The 15,690-nt window shown below is 42.9% G+C and overlaps 1 protein-coding gene across 2 annotated transcripts; it reads right to left on the reverse strand.

The window, feature by feature from the left end:
* Positions 1-3,756: 3,756 nt before the first annotated feature.
* On the reverse strand, positions 3,757-13,903 carry LOC110495087 (zinc finger protein 239-like). Of its 2 annotated transcripts, none has more exons than XM_036973174.1 (2): positions 12,892-13,903; positions 3,757-4,973 (listed from the first exon to the last, which is right to left on the reverse strand). In XM_036973174.1, exons 1-2 carry the CDS (start codon positions 13,250-13,252, stop codon positions 4,165-4,167), a joined length of 1,170 nt encoding a protein of 389 aa, XP_036829069.1. In that variant the 5' UTR covers positions 13,253-13,903; the 3' UTR covers positions 3,757-4,164. The 2 variants fall into 2 exon arrangements, with proteins under 2 accessions (XP_036829069.1, XP_036829068.1); XM_036973173.1 differs by lacking the exon at positions 12,892-13,903 and adding an exon at positions 8,133-8,829 and having other exon boundaries at positions 3,760-4,973.
* Between the last annotated feature and the right edge of the window lie 1,787 nt (positions 13,904-15,690).

The following is a 15,690-nucleotide window of genomic DNA, read 5'->3' on the forward strand; positions in this document are numbered from 1 at the left end:
CAGCCTATTGGTGCCAGCACAACAATCTCTCCCTCAACGTCAGCAAGACAAAAGAGCTGATGGTGGACAACACAACACAGTCGTGAAGAGGGCACAACAGCCTGGGTTTAATCCCAGTCGTGAAGAGGGCACAACAGCGCCTCTGGGTTTAATCCCAGTCGTGAAGAGGGCACAACAGCGCCTCTGGGTTTAATCCCAGTCATGAAGAGGGCACAACAGCGCCTCTGGGTTCAATCCCAGTCGTGAAGAGGGCACAACAGCCTGGGTTCAATCCCAGTCGTGAAGAGGGCAAAACAGCGCCTCTGGGTTTAATCAAAGTCGTGAAGAGGGCACAACAGCGCCTCTGGGTTTAATCCCAGTCGTGAAGAGGGCACAACAGCGCCTCTGGGTTCAATCCCAGTCGTGAAGAGGGCACAACAGCGCCTCTGGGTTCAATCCCAGTCGTGAAGAGGGCACAACAGCGCCTCTGGGTTCAATCCCAGTCGTGAAGAGGGCACAACAGCGCCTCTGGGTTTAATCCCAGTCGTGAAGAGGGCACAACAGCGCCTCTGGGTTTAATCCCAGTCGTGAAGAGGGCACAACAGCGCCTCTGGGTTCAATCCCAGTCGTGAAGAGGGCACAACAGCGCCTCTGGGTTTAATCCCAGTCGTGAAGAGGGCACAACAGCGCCTCTGGGTTTAATCCCAGTCGTGAAGAGGGCACAACAGCGCCTCTGGGTTTAATCCCAGTCGTGAAGAGGGCACAACAGCGCCTCTGGGTTCAATCCCAGTCGTGAAGAGGGCACAACAGCGCCTCTGGGTTTAATCCCAGTCGTGAAGAGGGCACAACAGCGCCTCTGGGTTCAATCAAAGTCGTGAAGAGGGGACACAGCCTGGGTTCGATCCCCGAGAGACCAATGAGTCGGTGCATAATTGGCCCAGCGTCGTCTTGGTTAGGGGAGAGTTTGGCCAGCCAGGATGTCCTTGTCCCATCGCGCTCTAGTGACTCCTGTGGGCGCCAGTTGTAATGTGTTTCCTCCGACATATTGGTGCTGCTGGCTTCCGGGTTAAGCGAGCAGTGTGTCAAGAAGCAGGGCCGTGTTTCAGAGGACGCATGGCTCTCGACCTTCGCCTCTACCGAGGCGGTACGGGAGTTGCAGCGATGGGACAAGACTAAACTAACTAACTGGATACCATGAAATTGGGGAGAAAAAGGGGTAAAAAATGTACAAAAAACACACACACACAAAAAAAAACGTTATACAGGTGCACCCTTGAGAGCATCTTGACTGACTGCATCACCGCCTGGTATGTCAACTGCTCGGCATCTGACCGCAAGGCGCTAGCTGTTTCCACTTCACAATAACAGCCCTTACAGTTGGCCGGGGCAGCTCTAGCAAGGTAGAAATTTGACGAACTGACTTGTTGGAAAGGTGGCATCCAATGACGGTGCCACGTTGAAAGTCACTGAGCTCTTCAGTACGGGCTATTCTACTGCAAAATGTTTGTCTATGGAGATTGCATGGCTGTGTGCTCTATTTTATACACCTGTCAGCAACGGATGTGGCTGAAATAGCCAAATCCACTCATTTGAATGGGGTGTCCACATACTTTTGGCCATGTAGTGTACATCTACAGTTTAAAACACTGTAGAGACACTGTAAAGTGCTCCAATGTTTAGACTGTTTGCTATCAAGCTACCCAGGTTGCTGAAAAAGGGTCCTGTGCTGTCCACTAGATTTTACGTCACGCAAGAAACATCATCTGAAAGACCCACATTCCCAATCACGGTCAGTTGTGATACAGCCTGGACACCTCTAGCACTGAGATACAGTGCCTTAGACCGCTGTGATACAGCCGGGAATCGAACCAGGATGTCTGTAGTGATGCCTCCAGCACTGAGCTGCAGTGCCTTAGACCGCTGTGATACAGCCTGGAATCGAACCAGGGTGTCTGTAGTGACACCTCAATGAGATGCAGTGCCTTAGACCGCTGTGATACAGCCTGGAATCGAACCAGGGTGTCTGTAGTGACGCCTCTAGCACTGAGATGCAGTGCCTTAGATACAGCCTGGAATTTAAACAGGGTCTGTAGTGTTTTAGACTCTAGCACTGAGCTGCAGTACCATAGATACAACCTGGAATTGCTGTGATACAGCCTGGAATTGAGATCCAGTGCCTTATTCGACTGCGCCACTCGGAAGCCCATCATTCACCACCGGAAGCTAATTTGAAAGAAAACCAACTGCATATTTAAATAATAGTTACATGTAATGAATGTTTTGTTCTTACCTCGTTTTGTGCCAATAGGCTGTGGGTTATTCTGACAGCAGCTAGATGACAGGAAGCAAGCTGGTCTTTTAACTTCGCAAATCTCCCCCATGTGAAATAATGAGTTGTATCCATAATTAGCCCCGGTAAAATATTCTTCTACTCCCCAGTGGAACCTAAAAACACGATGTCAAGTTGATATGCCGCTTCAATGTATTCGTACCACACATCAACTTAAAGATGCACTATGCAGAAGTCTCTCCGCCATTTTCCTGGCTCCTAAATTCTAGTAGTTCACCTCATTTCAGTCTAATTTCACAATGACAAGCAGTCATTGTGTAGAGAATCATTTTACCATCTAAACCAATATAGAAATATATTTTACACAACCAAATAGTGTTGAGCTGTTTTGAAGCTGGTGGACTACAGACACCCTGGTTCGATTCCCAATTAAAAGATACAAAAACTAAACTTCAGAACAGGGAAGCATAGAAATTGCACACATGGAACAGATCTACAGCTTCTTGGACTTTCTTTCAATGAGACTGACAGATCTATAACGCATATTTCTGTGTGAATGTGTGTCAGGTTTGCCCCCCAAAAAGTGACACGTTGTAGCTTTAAAATAGAATGTCATTATATCACCGAGAAAATGCAAGGAATCAAAAATGTGGCAAAGTGACACGTCTCAAATTTCCAGGGAGCACAAAAAGTGCTTAGAATAGCGGAACATATTAAATCAAATAAAATCAAATGTATTTATATAGCCCTTCGTACATCAGCTGATATCTCAAAGTGCTGTACAGAAACCCAGCCTAAAACCCCAAACAGCAAGCAATGCAGGTGTAGAAGCACGGTGGCTAGGAAAAACTCCCTAGAAAGGCCCAAACCTAGGAAGAAACCTAGAGAGGAACCAGGCTATGTGGGGTGGCCAGTCCTCTTCTGGCTGTGCCGGGTGGAGATTATAACAGAACATGGCCAAGATGTTCAAATGTTCATAAATAACCCGCATGGTCGAATAATAATAAGGCAGAACAGTTGAAACTGGAGCAGCATTTGGTTTACAAAGAGTTGCCTCTTTTGTGACGAGAAACGACATTGGAACACTGCGCTACGCTCTGAATCTTCAGTCTCCGTGAAGCTTGCGGCAAACCTGAAGTAAGCAACGTGACGTCCTTCACAGTGACTCGGATGTACAGTTGTGCTCAGCTCAACTCTGGGGTCGCTGTTGTAAGTTTTGAGGGGCTGAATGGAGCACATCGAAGACGTGTGAAACTTACTCGTCAGTTGTAAGTGTCCCAATCGCGCGCCACTCGATTATTAACTTTTGAGTGGCGCGAATAGTAGAGACGTTTGAGAGATAGAGGACGGTCACGTGTGTTTGTAAAGCAGAGGTCCCGAGTTCGAGTCAGGTATGTGTCTAATCAGGGGAAAGTGGTAATGGCTAAGTAAGCAGCGTGACGTTCTTTACTCGGATACATTCACACTGACATAGCCTGCTTCATATTCAGTTATTATTTTGAAATGAAAAAACACATAGCTGTATTTTTTGGTCCATTTTATACAACTTGATTTCATGTGGCATAAACAAAAGCAAAACCTTTTGCGGTACAATATATGAGACAAGTGTGGGAGCATTATTTGTGGGGGTTTTCTGTGTGAATGTGTGTCAGGTTTGCACAAAAATGTTACACATTGTAGCTTTAAAATAGAATGTCATTAACTTAAAGTATATTTGATGTGCTATATTCGTTTCTACACTGGAACAGCGGTAAGGCATCGTCACTGTATGTATTGCGTCATGGTTTTTTCAGGTGCCCTAACTGGTTAAAACTAACTGGTTAAAACTAACTGGTTAAAACTGACTGGTTAAAACTGACTGGTTAAAAATATACAATTCCATACTAGGAGCATAGCTAACGTTTCTCTATGGTGTGGATTCTTTCATGTTCTTTCAATTGCCTTAATGAGGCAAAACTCTTTAAGCACAGGGAGCATTGGTAAGGCTTCTCTCCTGTGTGTATTCTCTCATGCATTTTCAGGTTCCCTAACTTCGTAAAACTCTTTCCGCACTGAGAACAGTGATGAGGCTTCTCTCCTGTGTGTATTCTCTTATGCATTTTTAGACTCCCTAACTCTGTAAAACTCTTTCCACACAGGGAGCAGTGGAAAGGCTTATCTCCTGTGTGTGTTCTCTCATGTTTTTTCAGGTTGCTTAACTCTGTAAAACTCTTTCCGCACAGGGAGCAGCGGTAAGGCTTCTCCCCTGTGTGTATTCTCTTATGTATTTTCAGGCTCCCCAACTCTGTAAAAGTCTTTCCACACTGACAGCAGTGATGAGGCTTCTCGCCTGTGTGTGTCCGCTCATGCCTTTTCATGTTGCCTAACTCTGTAAAACTCTTCCCGCACAGTGAGCAGTGGAAAGGCTTCTCTCCCGTGTGTGTTCTCTCGTGTGATTTCAGGTACCCTAACTTGGTAAAACTCATTCCGCATTGAGAGCATTCGTAGGGCTTCTCTCCTGTGTGTATTCTCTCGTGTATTTTCAGGTTCCCTAACTGGGTAAAACTCTTCCCACACTGGGAGCAGTGATGAGGTTTCTCTCCTGTGTGTGTCCTCTCATGTCTTCTCAGGTTTCCTAACTTGGTAAAACTCTTCCCGCAGTTGGAGCAGTCGTGTGGTTTTGCTGGTTTGGACGTCTCTGGTTCCTCTGAGTCTGATCTTTCTCCTGCCAAAGACAAACAGAGGGTTTATTTAAACAGAGAGACCTGAATAAACACTAATTGAAAACACTATTGAACTTCACTGTTGTTATGCAAATCATTTGTGGCATAAGCAAACATTTCAGGTCAAACAGTCTTATAAAACATCTACCAGAATTAGTTTGAAAAGGTATTAGAAACAGACTGAAAGGGGATTGGAAACTGGATTGAAAGGTATTAGAAACAGGCTGAAAGAGGATTGGAAACCGTCTGAGAAGGGGATTGGAAACAGGGTGGTAAGGGGATTGGAAACAGGATGGTAAGGGGATTGGAAACAGGGTGGTAAGGGGATTGGAAACAGGGTGGTAAGGGGATTGGAAACAGGGTGGTAAGGGGATTGGAAACAGGCTGAGAAGGGGATTGGAAACAGGCTGAGAAGGGGATTGGAAACAGGCTGAGAAGGGGATTGGAAACAGGCTGAGAAGGGGATTGGAAACAGGCTGAGAAGGGATTGGAAACAGGCTGAGATGGGGATTGGAAACAGGCTGAGATGGGGATTGGAAACAGGCTGAGAAGGGGATTGGAAACAGGCTGAGAAGGGGGATTGGAAACAGGCTGAAAAGGGATTGGAAACAGGCTGAAAATTGATTGGAAACAGGCTGAGAAGGGGGATTGGAAACAGGCTGAGAAGGGGATTGGAAACAGGCTGAGAAGGGATTGGAAACAGGCTGAGATGGGGATTGGAAACAGGCTGAAAAGGGATTGGAAACAGGCTGAAAATGGATTGGAAACAGGCTGAGAAGGGGGATTGGAAACAGGCTGAGAAGGGGATTGGAAACAGGCTGAGAAGGGATTGGAAACAGGCTGAAAGGGGATTGGAAACAGGCTGAGAAGGGGGATTGGAAACAGTCTGAAAGGGGATTGGAAACAGGCTGAAAGGGGATTGGAAACAGGCTGAGAAGGGGATTGGAAACAGGCTGAAAGGGGATTGGAAACAGGCTGAAAGGGGATTGGAAACAGGCTGAGAAGGGGATTGGAAACAGTCTGAAAGGGGATTGGAAACAGTCTGTAAAGGTATTAGAAACAGGCTGAAAAGGGATTGGAAACAGGCTGAGAAGGGGGATTGGAAACAGTCTGAAAGGGGATTGGAAACAGGCTGAAAGGGGATTGGAAACAGGCTGAGAAGGGGATTGGAAACAGGCTGAAAGGGGATTGGAAACAGGCTGAAAGGGGATTGGAAACAGGCTGAGAAGGGGATTGGAAACAGTCTGAAAGGGGATTGGAAACAGTCTGTAAAGGTATTAGAAACAGGCTGAAAAGGGATTGGAAACAGGCTGAGAAGGGGGATTGGAAACAGTCTGAAAGGGGATTGGAAACAGTCTGTAAAGTTATTAGAAACAGGCTGAAAAGGGATTGGAAACAGGCTGAGAAGGGATTGGAAACAGGCTGAGAAGGGGATTGGAAACAGGCTGAGAAGGGATTGGAAACAGGCTGAAAAGGGATTGGAAACAGGCTGAGAAGGGGGATTGGAAACAGTCTGAAAGGGGATTGGAAACAGTCTGTAAAGTTATTAGAAACAGGCTGAAAAGGGATTGGAAACAGGCTGAGAAGGGGATTGGAAACAGGCTGAGAAGGGGATTGGAAACAGGCTGAGAAGGGGATTGGAAACAGGCTGAGAAGGGGGATTGGAAACAGGCTGAGAAGGAGGATTGGAAACAGGCTGAGAAGGGGGATTGGAAACAGGCTGAGAAGGGTATTGGAGACAGGCTGAGAAGGGATTGGAAACAGGCTGAGAAGGGATTGGAAACAGGCTGAGAAGGGATTGGAAACAGGCTGCATCAAAACAGAATCATGTTGAAGTAAATTCCCCTGACAACTATAATACTTAGTTTCAGATACTCTATTTTCCTTCTGTAAGTTTAAAGAGATCCTCCTTTACTTTTGAATACTTTTTTCCCTGAAAGTAGAGCGCACTTTCCAAATGTGGTCCCTGGAAAATGACGTACTACGTCACATGTAGATTTGTGCACCACGTCATTACTCTCCCTCTGATCTGCTGTGGGCGCAGGACGAGCCTCTTGCTAGCCGTCACTCACATGGCGAGGGACTGTAGCTCATTTGTTGAACTTGAATTGCTCGGGGGGCTGGACCACGAGGGGGAAATGTAGGGAAAATGTTGCAGCACAAGTTCCAGAGAAAGTGTCACTTTCAAACTAGGGATTTCCGTGGCTAATTGAGGTAAGATATGAATTATGCATGTATGAACTACACATTGACACATCCAGCCCAAAGAGGAAGGTTTAGAAACTAGAGATTTCCGTGGCTAATTGAGGTGGATAATATAAGTTCACATAAGTAACAAGTAAAAGTAGACCTAACAATAACATAGTGTTTTAACTGATATCCAATTGTGTTTATGAATAATTTAGTGATTAAAAGTTATCATTCTGTCATTCCAGCCCTCTCCCCCACTGAGCACCGACGGACACCAGACATCCATGGACGTGGAAATACAGTATAGCAGGCAGAGCACACTAGAGTACTGTTTACTTTACTGCAGTTTACTCTACTTTACTGCAGTTAACTCTACTTTACTGCACTTTACTGTACTTTACTGTGGAGTAGAAGCAGAATATTTGGTTGTTTAGCTATCTGTAAGAGGCTTCCAGGAGAATCTGGAAACGCAGCCACTTCCTTAATGTAAAAGTCAACAACAAATAAAAGCACGTTCCAATGGCAGATTGAGCCTTTAACATTTTTTTTTATACAGTACTGAACAACATATTCAAGTGTAGGACTTCAGTTGAAGAACTCTTCAAAACGACACATTAGTTCAACACCTTCAGTGTTTGTGCCCCTGTTTTTTAAAGACGGTTCTCACTGTAGCTGCTTTTACCAATGCTGGTGTATTTGCACTAGCGTTGCTCGCAATTGCGTTGCACAAAAAAACAGTCAGAAGCCAGAAGTAAAATAAAATTACATTTTAACTTACTGAGTTGGTGAGCTGGACTTATTGGTCTTTCAAACGGGAGAAATTTGAGACACAAATCGCTAAAGGAACGTATTATTAAACGGACTTTCCAAACCCACTTTCTCTCTGCTTTCAAAATAAAAGTTATTAATTTTTTTGTGCACGTATGGCACACTTGCAGGACTTTTATTTTGACAAAAGCAGCTGTACTCACTGGTGATCATCAGATCTTGTTCAGTCTCCTCCTCTCCTTCCTCTTCCTCTCTAGAAGGCTCTTCCTCTTTTTTAAATATAATATCCTCCTCCTCTTCCTCATTTTTGATTTTGAAAGCTTCTACCTCCTCCTCTTCCACTGTGACAGCCTCTATCCCCTCTTCCACGCTGATATCCTCATCTTCCTCCACTTTAATTCTGAAAGCATCCATCTCCTCCTCTTCCACTGTGACAGCCTCTATCCACTCTTCCTCTTTTACCCCAAACGTTTCTTTCTCCTCTTTCACTGTAACATCCTCCTCCTCTTTTATCGTTTTGAAAGCCCCTTCCTCTGATTGCATGGTCATATCCTCGTCTTCGTCTTTTACGACAATGTTCAGCCCCAGAGCTTCTTTCTCCGTCCAACAGACCTCCTCTTCTTTAGCAGAGTAGCTTACTGAGCTCATGGTCGGGGATGTTAGCAAGCTAGCTAGTTAGTTAGCATTAGCGACTAGCTTAGTGCTAATTTGACTATCAATTTCAACAAATTGTCAGTTACGTTTAAGTGAACTTACGTTACTCGATACGTAAACAGAATTGTGTTTAAAACACAGAGTAATATATCCAAAATGGGCTAAGGCGCTTCAGTGTTTCGCTTTTCTGTTGTCTAGCAAGCTACCTAAGTGGTTAAATTAGCAGCTTTGTTGTTGAAGTGTGCGGTCCCGTCCACTAGATTATGCGTCACGCTAGAAGCATTCACCTTAAACTCAGAACGCCATCTGCTGACTGGAGTGGGTAACGCAGTTTATAAAAATATTCACTACATTGTTTATTCTGGCCGACAATGTCATAAAAAACAAACATTTTATCATTTGCCAAGATAATCCATCCACCTGACAGGTCAAATACAGTGAAAAAAGAGAAATCAACCACAGAGAGACAGATTTCTCTGTTTTCACATTATTTTGATTTTGCTTTCTGTCTTATTTTGTCTCTATAATGTGTGTTGTGACTTTGTTAAATGCACTTTAAATAAATTGTGATTTGATCTAGACGGGGAAAAGAAACAAACATATATTTTTTAAACAATTACTATTCTAGTATTCATTCTTAGGGTACATACTCATATTCAGGTCTCAGTCTGCACAGAGGAAAGTATTGGCTCTACTTAGAAGTCAGACACAACATTGTGCTAATTTTGAAATTATTTTTTTATGACATTGTTGGCCAGAATAAACAATTTAGTTTTATCCTTTTTTTACAATCAGCACCTGTGTTTCCTCTGACATGTTGGAGTAATACTGATGGTAACAATCATGAGGTAGTGAATGTTTTTCATGTCAACAAAATGTTCTCGGAACACGGAACCTCAACACATTTTCATACACCTTTATCTTGACGGCTAGAAACACAAATTAACTCAATTAAATTAAACAACTAAATTCAAGAGGTTAAAGTTAAAATAAAATTCACATTATTATTTAAAAATATATTTTGTGATATCCAATTGCATGATTTCATTCCTGTGCTGTTTGTAATGACCCTGGTAGGTTGACTGATAACCTGAACCAGGATACAGACACTGGTTACAGTTGGAAGTTTATTCCTGAGTGGACAGCTTGATGAAAACCCGTAAATATTTAGTCACCCGGAAAATATACCTCTGTTGACATCGCATACATTATCAAGTATTTCACACATGTTTTATCCAGATACTGACTGTTAGCACTTGGTGGTCTATAGCAACTTCCCACCAGAATGGGCTTTAGGTGAGGCAGGTGAACCTGTAGCCATATTACTTCCACAGCATTTGACATCCGATCGTCTCTGAGCTTAACAGGAATATGAGTATAAACAGAGACACCACCCCCATTGGAATATCTGTCTCTTCCATAGAGGTCGTAACCACGTATTGCTACCGTTGGTTTCATCGAAAGGTATTCTCTAAGTGGGTTTCAGAGAAAGTATATGAATGTTGTCTGTTACTAGCGACTTACTGATATCATGAACCTTGTTTCTTAGGCTATACGTGTTAACGTGGACTATTTGTAGCACTTGTCTCAGATTCAAACTGTTACAAGCATTTCGCTACACCCGCAATAACATCTGCTAAACACGTGTATGTGACAAATAAAATTTGATTTGGGAAGTAGACATGCTCATGTTATTAATGTTATGCACACAGTGGACTTCTTACGAGGGCAAACCGTCTCAATTGTAATAGTATAATTCTGGTTTATAGGCACATGATTGCTGCATACAATAGCTGTTGAATTTAAAGAGGGACTCAGGGGAGTTGGAGGAACATAAATTGCATAAGGGTATAGAGAGTGATTTATTATAAACAATATGATTTAATGTGGCATAACCAAAAACAAATATTCTTAGTCAAAAACATAAGTCAGAACACAGCCTCTCTATTCTCTCATGTGACTTCTGGTCCTCTGACTGGGAAAATATCTTTCCACAATTAGAGCAGTGGTATGTCTTCTCCTCCAGAGTGTCTTCTCTCATGCATTTTCAGGCTCCCTAACTGAGTAAAACTATTTCCACAGTGGGATCAGTGGTAGGGCTTTTCTCATGTGTGTGTCCTCTTATGTCTTTTCAGGCTCCGTAACTGAGTAAAGCTCTTTCCACAGTGGGAGCAGTGGAAAGACTTTTCCTCTGTGTGTGTCATCTCATGTGATTTTAGGTACTGTGATCGCAAAAATCTCTTTTCACACTTGGAGCATTGGTAGGGCTTTTCTCCAGTGTGTATTCCTTCATGCCTATTCAGGTTTCCTATCTGGGTAAAACTCTGATCACACTGGGAACATTGGAAAGGCTTCTCTCCTGTGTGTACGGTCTTGTGTGTTTTCAGGCTACCTAACTGAGTAAATCTCTTTCCACACTGAGAGCAGTGGTAGGTCTTCCTCCCTTCTTTATGTATTCCTTCATGCCTTTTCAGGCTCCCTATCTGGGTAAAACTCTTATCACACTGGGAACATTGGAAAGGCTTCTCTCCTGTGTGTGCCATCTCATGACGTTTTAGATTCCCTAACGTAGAAAAACTGTTTCCACATTGAGAGCAGTGGTGTGGTCCTGCTGGTTTGGGCGTCTCTGGCTCTGGTTCCCCTAAAGGACTCTTCTCGCTGTCAGAGTGAGAGTCTGGTCTCTCTCCTGCCAAAGACAGAGTATTTGGTTAAACAGAGAGACCTGAATGAAACCTCCATTAAATAAAAATGTCTTCCTATTAGGTTTAATCTGGACTATATCCTTCAATAACCTATTTTGTTTACTTACAACCTGTAATTAAAATTGATTTTGTATCATTTGATTGACACAACATGCCTACCACCATGAAGATGCAACACTTTTTTTGGTGAAATAAACAAGACAAAAAAAACAGAAAACTTGAGCGTGCATAACTATTTTTTTCTATTACAGCTTTAGATATGAATTCTAATAAGTATTTTTCCATATATAGACATCAATCAAAATCAAGTATAGGCACTGAGCTTCTCTGATTTATGCACACTGTTATTTTAAATATTTAGCTAATTATTTAATCTAATTAAAAATGACTCAAGAGGGAGCCAGAGATCAAGATAGCCTAACCAGAGGGGAAAAACCTTGTTCCCAACCCTTCTCCTCCTGCTGCTGGCCTTTGCAGATTCTGCCATTCTGCTCCTGTAGTTGCTGGTAATAGGCTACATCAGTGGTCCCCTTCGATTCTCTACAAAATATTTTTTCTATTACAGCTTTAGATATGAATTCACATACAGATCTAATTTTCAATAGCTTCCTTTCCACGTGAGTGCAAAAAAATATTGGGACAGTGACCATTTCTGTTGTTGTTGTGGCTCTGACTTCAGCATTTTGGATTGGCATTTACTCCAGGACTTTCAGAATCTCACAAACCCCACTAGTCTGTCAGCAGCGGTGTCTAGTTGCCTACTTGTCCCTGCCGTTGGTCTGCTTAGCCCGACTCCGAGCTGGGGTAGTTCGTTTCACATCTCAGTGACCCTTGAACTGTCCCAGGACAGGGCGAGAGGGTGGAGTGGTGAATGTACTGCTAAACGGCTGGGTATAATTTGTGTCCCAACAGGAATCTGTTCCAAAAACATTGTAATGTAGAATGATTCCAACAAACAACGCATACAAAGTAGCATGAATAATTCACCTAGCTAACTTCGCTGTCGAATAGGCATCAACTCACCACGTAGCTTATTCGTAATGTTTGTCCGTAGGCTACCAGAGTGAGGACAGACATTTTTCAGAATAAACTCCTTACCCGGTATCTTATTGTGGCACTATATAACTTTGTATGAGTTGTTTGTTGGCAACCTTGTTATTTACAACGTTTTTGGAACAAATTCCCGTTGGAACGTAACACAAATTATACCCACCCCTGCAAAAACTAACGTAGCAGGCGTAAAAGAAACGGTAACAAGGCAAAACCGAGGGGCGCAGTCGAACAAACAACCGTTCATGATTCCACTCATTGACTAAGAGGCAGAAGCGATTAAAACTCGGATCAAGAATATAAACGTTCTGAGCTCTGATCAACACTGGGAACGCATTAAGTGGGTAAACGCCAGTTAACAAAATAAAAAGTTAAGTAAAACGCAATTTTGCAAATAAAAAGGTGTTGAAAACAATGCTTAGGGTCAACTACATCCCTGGTTTTAATTGTCTGAATTCCAGGGTTCCGTCGGCGGATTATTTTTATATATTTTTTAAACACACACATTAGTTCAACAAGTGTTGAGTTTTTGCCCCGTTTTAAAACCAGTACTCACTGATGTTATTCAGATCTTCTGTCTCCTCTTCCTCCACCCCCAATACGTCTTCCGCCTCCTCTTTTATTGAGATAGCCTCCTCTTCCACTCCAAAAGGTTCTTCCTCTTCTTTCAACGTAACATCTTCATCTTCTTTCAACGTGAGAGCCTCCTCTGCCTCTTCCTCTCCAAAATGTTCCTTCTCTTCTTTCACTGTAACAGCATCCTCTTCCTCCTGTTTTATTCTGAAAGCTTCTTCCTCTCCTTTCACTGTAATATTCTCCTCTTCCTCTTTTACAACAATGTTCAGCGCCAGAGCTTCTTTCTCCGTCCAGCAGACCTCCTCTTCGTTAGCAGGAGGGGAGTAGCTTAGTGAGATCATGGTCAGGGACGTTAGCTAGTTAGCATTAACGACAAGCCTAGTGTTAGACTCAGTATCAAACTTAACAAGTTTTTTGCAAAGTTACCAAGCAAATTACATTCAAGTAAACCATTAGATACGTAAACATAGTTGTGTTTAAATCACCGAGATTAATAAACGAAAAAATTGCCAAAGAAACGTCAATATTTCGGTTATTAGTTGGCTAGCGAAGTGGTTGAATCAATAGCCTTGTTGCTGTTGAAAAAGCGTCCCGTCCACTAGATTATACGTCACGCAAGAGGCATCAACTGGAAGACTTAAGTCGCCATCTGCTGGCTGGAGTAACGCAGTTTAAATATTCACTACGTTGCTTATTCTGTCGTGAGTCATTGCAAAACAACCAGAACTCATGTTTTCTCTTACTTCTTACCAGTAATTTTCTCTATGCAATTAAATTGTTTATTTTATTTATAATGTAATGTTATCTTATGTTGTTGTTGTTACCTATAACAGTTGTGTAAACTGTCATGTATTCATTTGTTTTATGTGTATCCCAGGATGAGTTGCTGCTGTAATTGTAACAGTATAACTTTAGTCCGTCCCCACCAGGGTTCGAACCAGGGACCCTCTACACACATCAACAACTGACACCCACGAAGCATCATTACCCATCGCTCCACAAAAGCCGCGGCTCTTGCAGAGCAAGGGGAACCACTACTTCAAGGTCTCAGAGCAAGTGACGTCACCGATTGAAACCCTATTAGCGCGCACCGCCGCTAACTAGCTAGCCATTTCACATCCGTTACACAGTAGCTAATGGGGATCATAATAAAGTAAACAAATCAAATGTATTTATATAGACCTTCTTTCATCAGCTGATGTCTCAAAGTGCTGAACAGAAACCCAGCCTAAAACCCCAAACAGCAAGCAATGCAGGTGAAGAAGCACGGTGGCTAGGAAAAACTCCCTAGAAAGGCCAAAACCTAAAGAGAAACCTAGAGAGGAACCAGGCTATGAGGGGTGGCCAGTCCTCTTCTGGCTGTGCCGGGGGGAGATTATAACAGAACATGGCCAAGATGTTCAAATGTTCATAAATGACCAGCATGGTCAAATAATAATAATCACAGGCAGAACAGTTGAAACTGGAGCAGCAACACGACCAGGTGGACTGGGGACATCAAGGAGTCATCATGCCAGGTAGTCCTGAGGCATGGTCCTAGGGCTCAGGTCCTCCGAGAGAGAGAAAGAAAGAAAGACAGAGAGAGAGAAAGAGAGAATTAGAGAGAGCATACTTCAATTCACACAGGACACCGGATAAGACAGGGGAAATACTCCAGATATAACAGACTGACCCTAGACTAGTGCAGCATAAATACTGGATAAAAACCCAATTAGACCTGAGGCATACAGAAGAAAGCAGGGTCAATGAGTTAGCCGGCTTACTTGCCTAAATATTCTGAGGGGGAAAAAATAAAAATACAAGCTTGAAATTGACTCGACAACCAAAAACGTTTAGTAACCAGAAAATCAGTTTTATTTTGGGTTCTTTATCAAAGTTGACCGTCTTATTGATACCCCTCTGAAAAAGCCACATTACGTAAGATAACATATGCAAATGTAAACAACAGAGCAAATGCAAATTGCACTTGATTAACACATACACCCACACACACACACACACACACACACACACACACACACACACACACACACACACACACACACACACACACACACAGAAAATGCACACCGCCAGAGTTTGATACATTCGCCCTCCATGTGTATTTAGACAGGGAAGCTAAATTACAGAATGGCGCCTTTTATTTAAAGAATGTTTCCCTCTGTTTTACAGGTTTAAAACAAAATGAGGGCATTCTATGGATTTAGTGAAATCATGAGGACAAATTCATTTATGATGTATTAATGGTCTGGTACCATGTTCATCTCAGTCACTGACCACATCAAGCTTTTGAGTCAAAAAAAAAAAAACCTGTGTTGGGTGTATTTGCAGTTTGTTTGGGTGGTGTTTTGGATTATATTTTTGCCTTAAATGATGAATAACATATTGGAGGCACTTTTATTCTATTTGTATTGTGAGAATAGAAGATGTTTCTGAACTATAACTATCTATACTGAACGAAAAAACATAAACGCAACAGGCAGCAATTGTACTGAGTTAAAAGTTCAAATAAGGAAATCAGTCCATGCAAATAAATTCATTAGGACCTAATCTATGGATTTCACATAACTGGGCAGGGGTGCAGCCATGGGTGGGCACACCCACTGGGGAGCCAGGCCCAGCCAATCAGAATGAGTTTTCCCCCACCAAAGGGATTCATAACGGACAGAAATACTCCTCCGTTTCATCAACTGTCCGTGTGGCTGATCTCAAACAATCTGTGATGCAACACAAACACAGACACATCCATACAAACACAGTATAACATACGCACTATACA

The sequence above is a fragment of the Oncorhynchus mykiss genome, unplaced genomic scaffold (assembly GCF_013265735.2).
Source record: "Oncorhynchus mykiss isolate Arlee unplaced genomic scaffold, USDA_OmykA_1.1 un_scaffold_223, whole genome shotgun sequence".
NCBI lineage: Eukaryota > Metazoa > Chordata > Actinopteri > Salmoniformes > Salmonidae > Oncorhynchus > Oncorhynchus mykiss.

Excerpts from the sequence above, each read along its gene's own strand:
- LOC110495087 (XM_036973173.1), bottom strand. The coding sequence starts at position 8,577 with ATGAGCTCAGTAAGCTACTCTGCTAAAGAAGAGGAGGTCTGTTGGACG. Across the intron at positions 4,974-8,132 it reads ACAAGATCTGATGATCACCA|GAGAAAGATCAGACTCAGAG; the intron begins GTGAGTACAGCT and ends TGTCTTTGGCAG.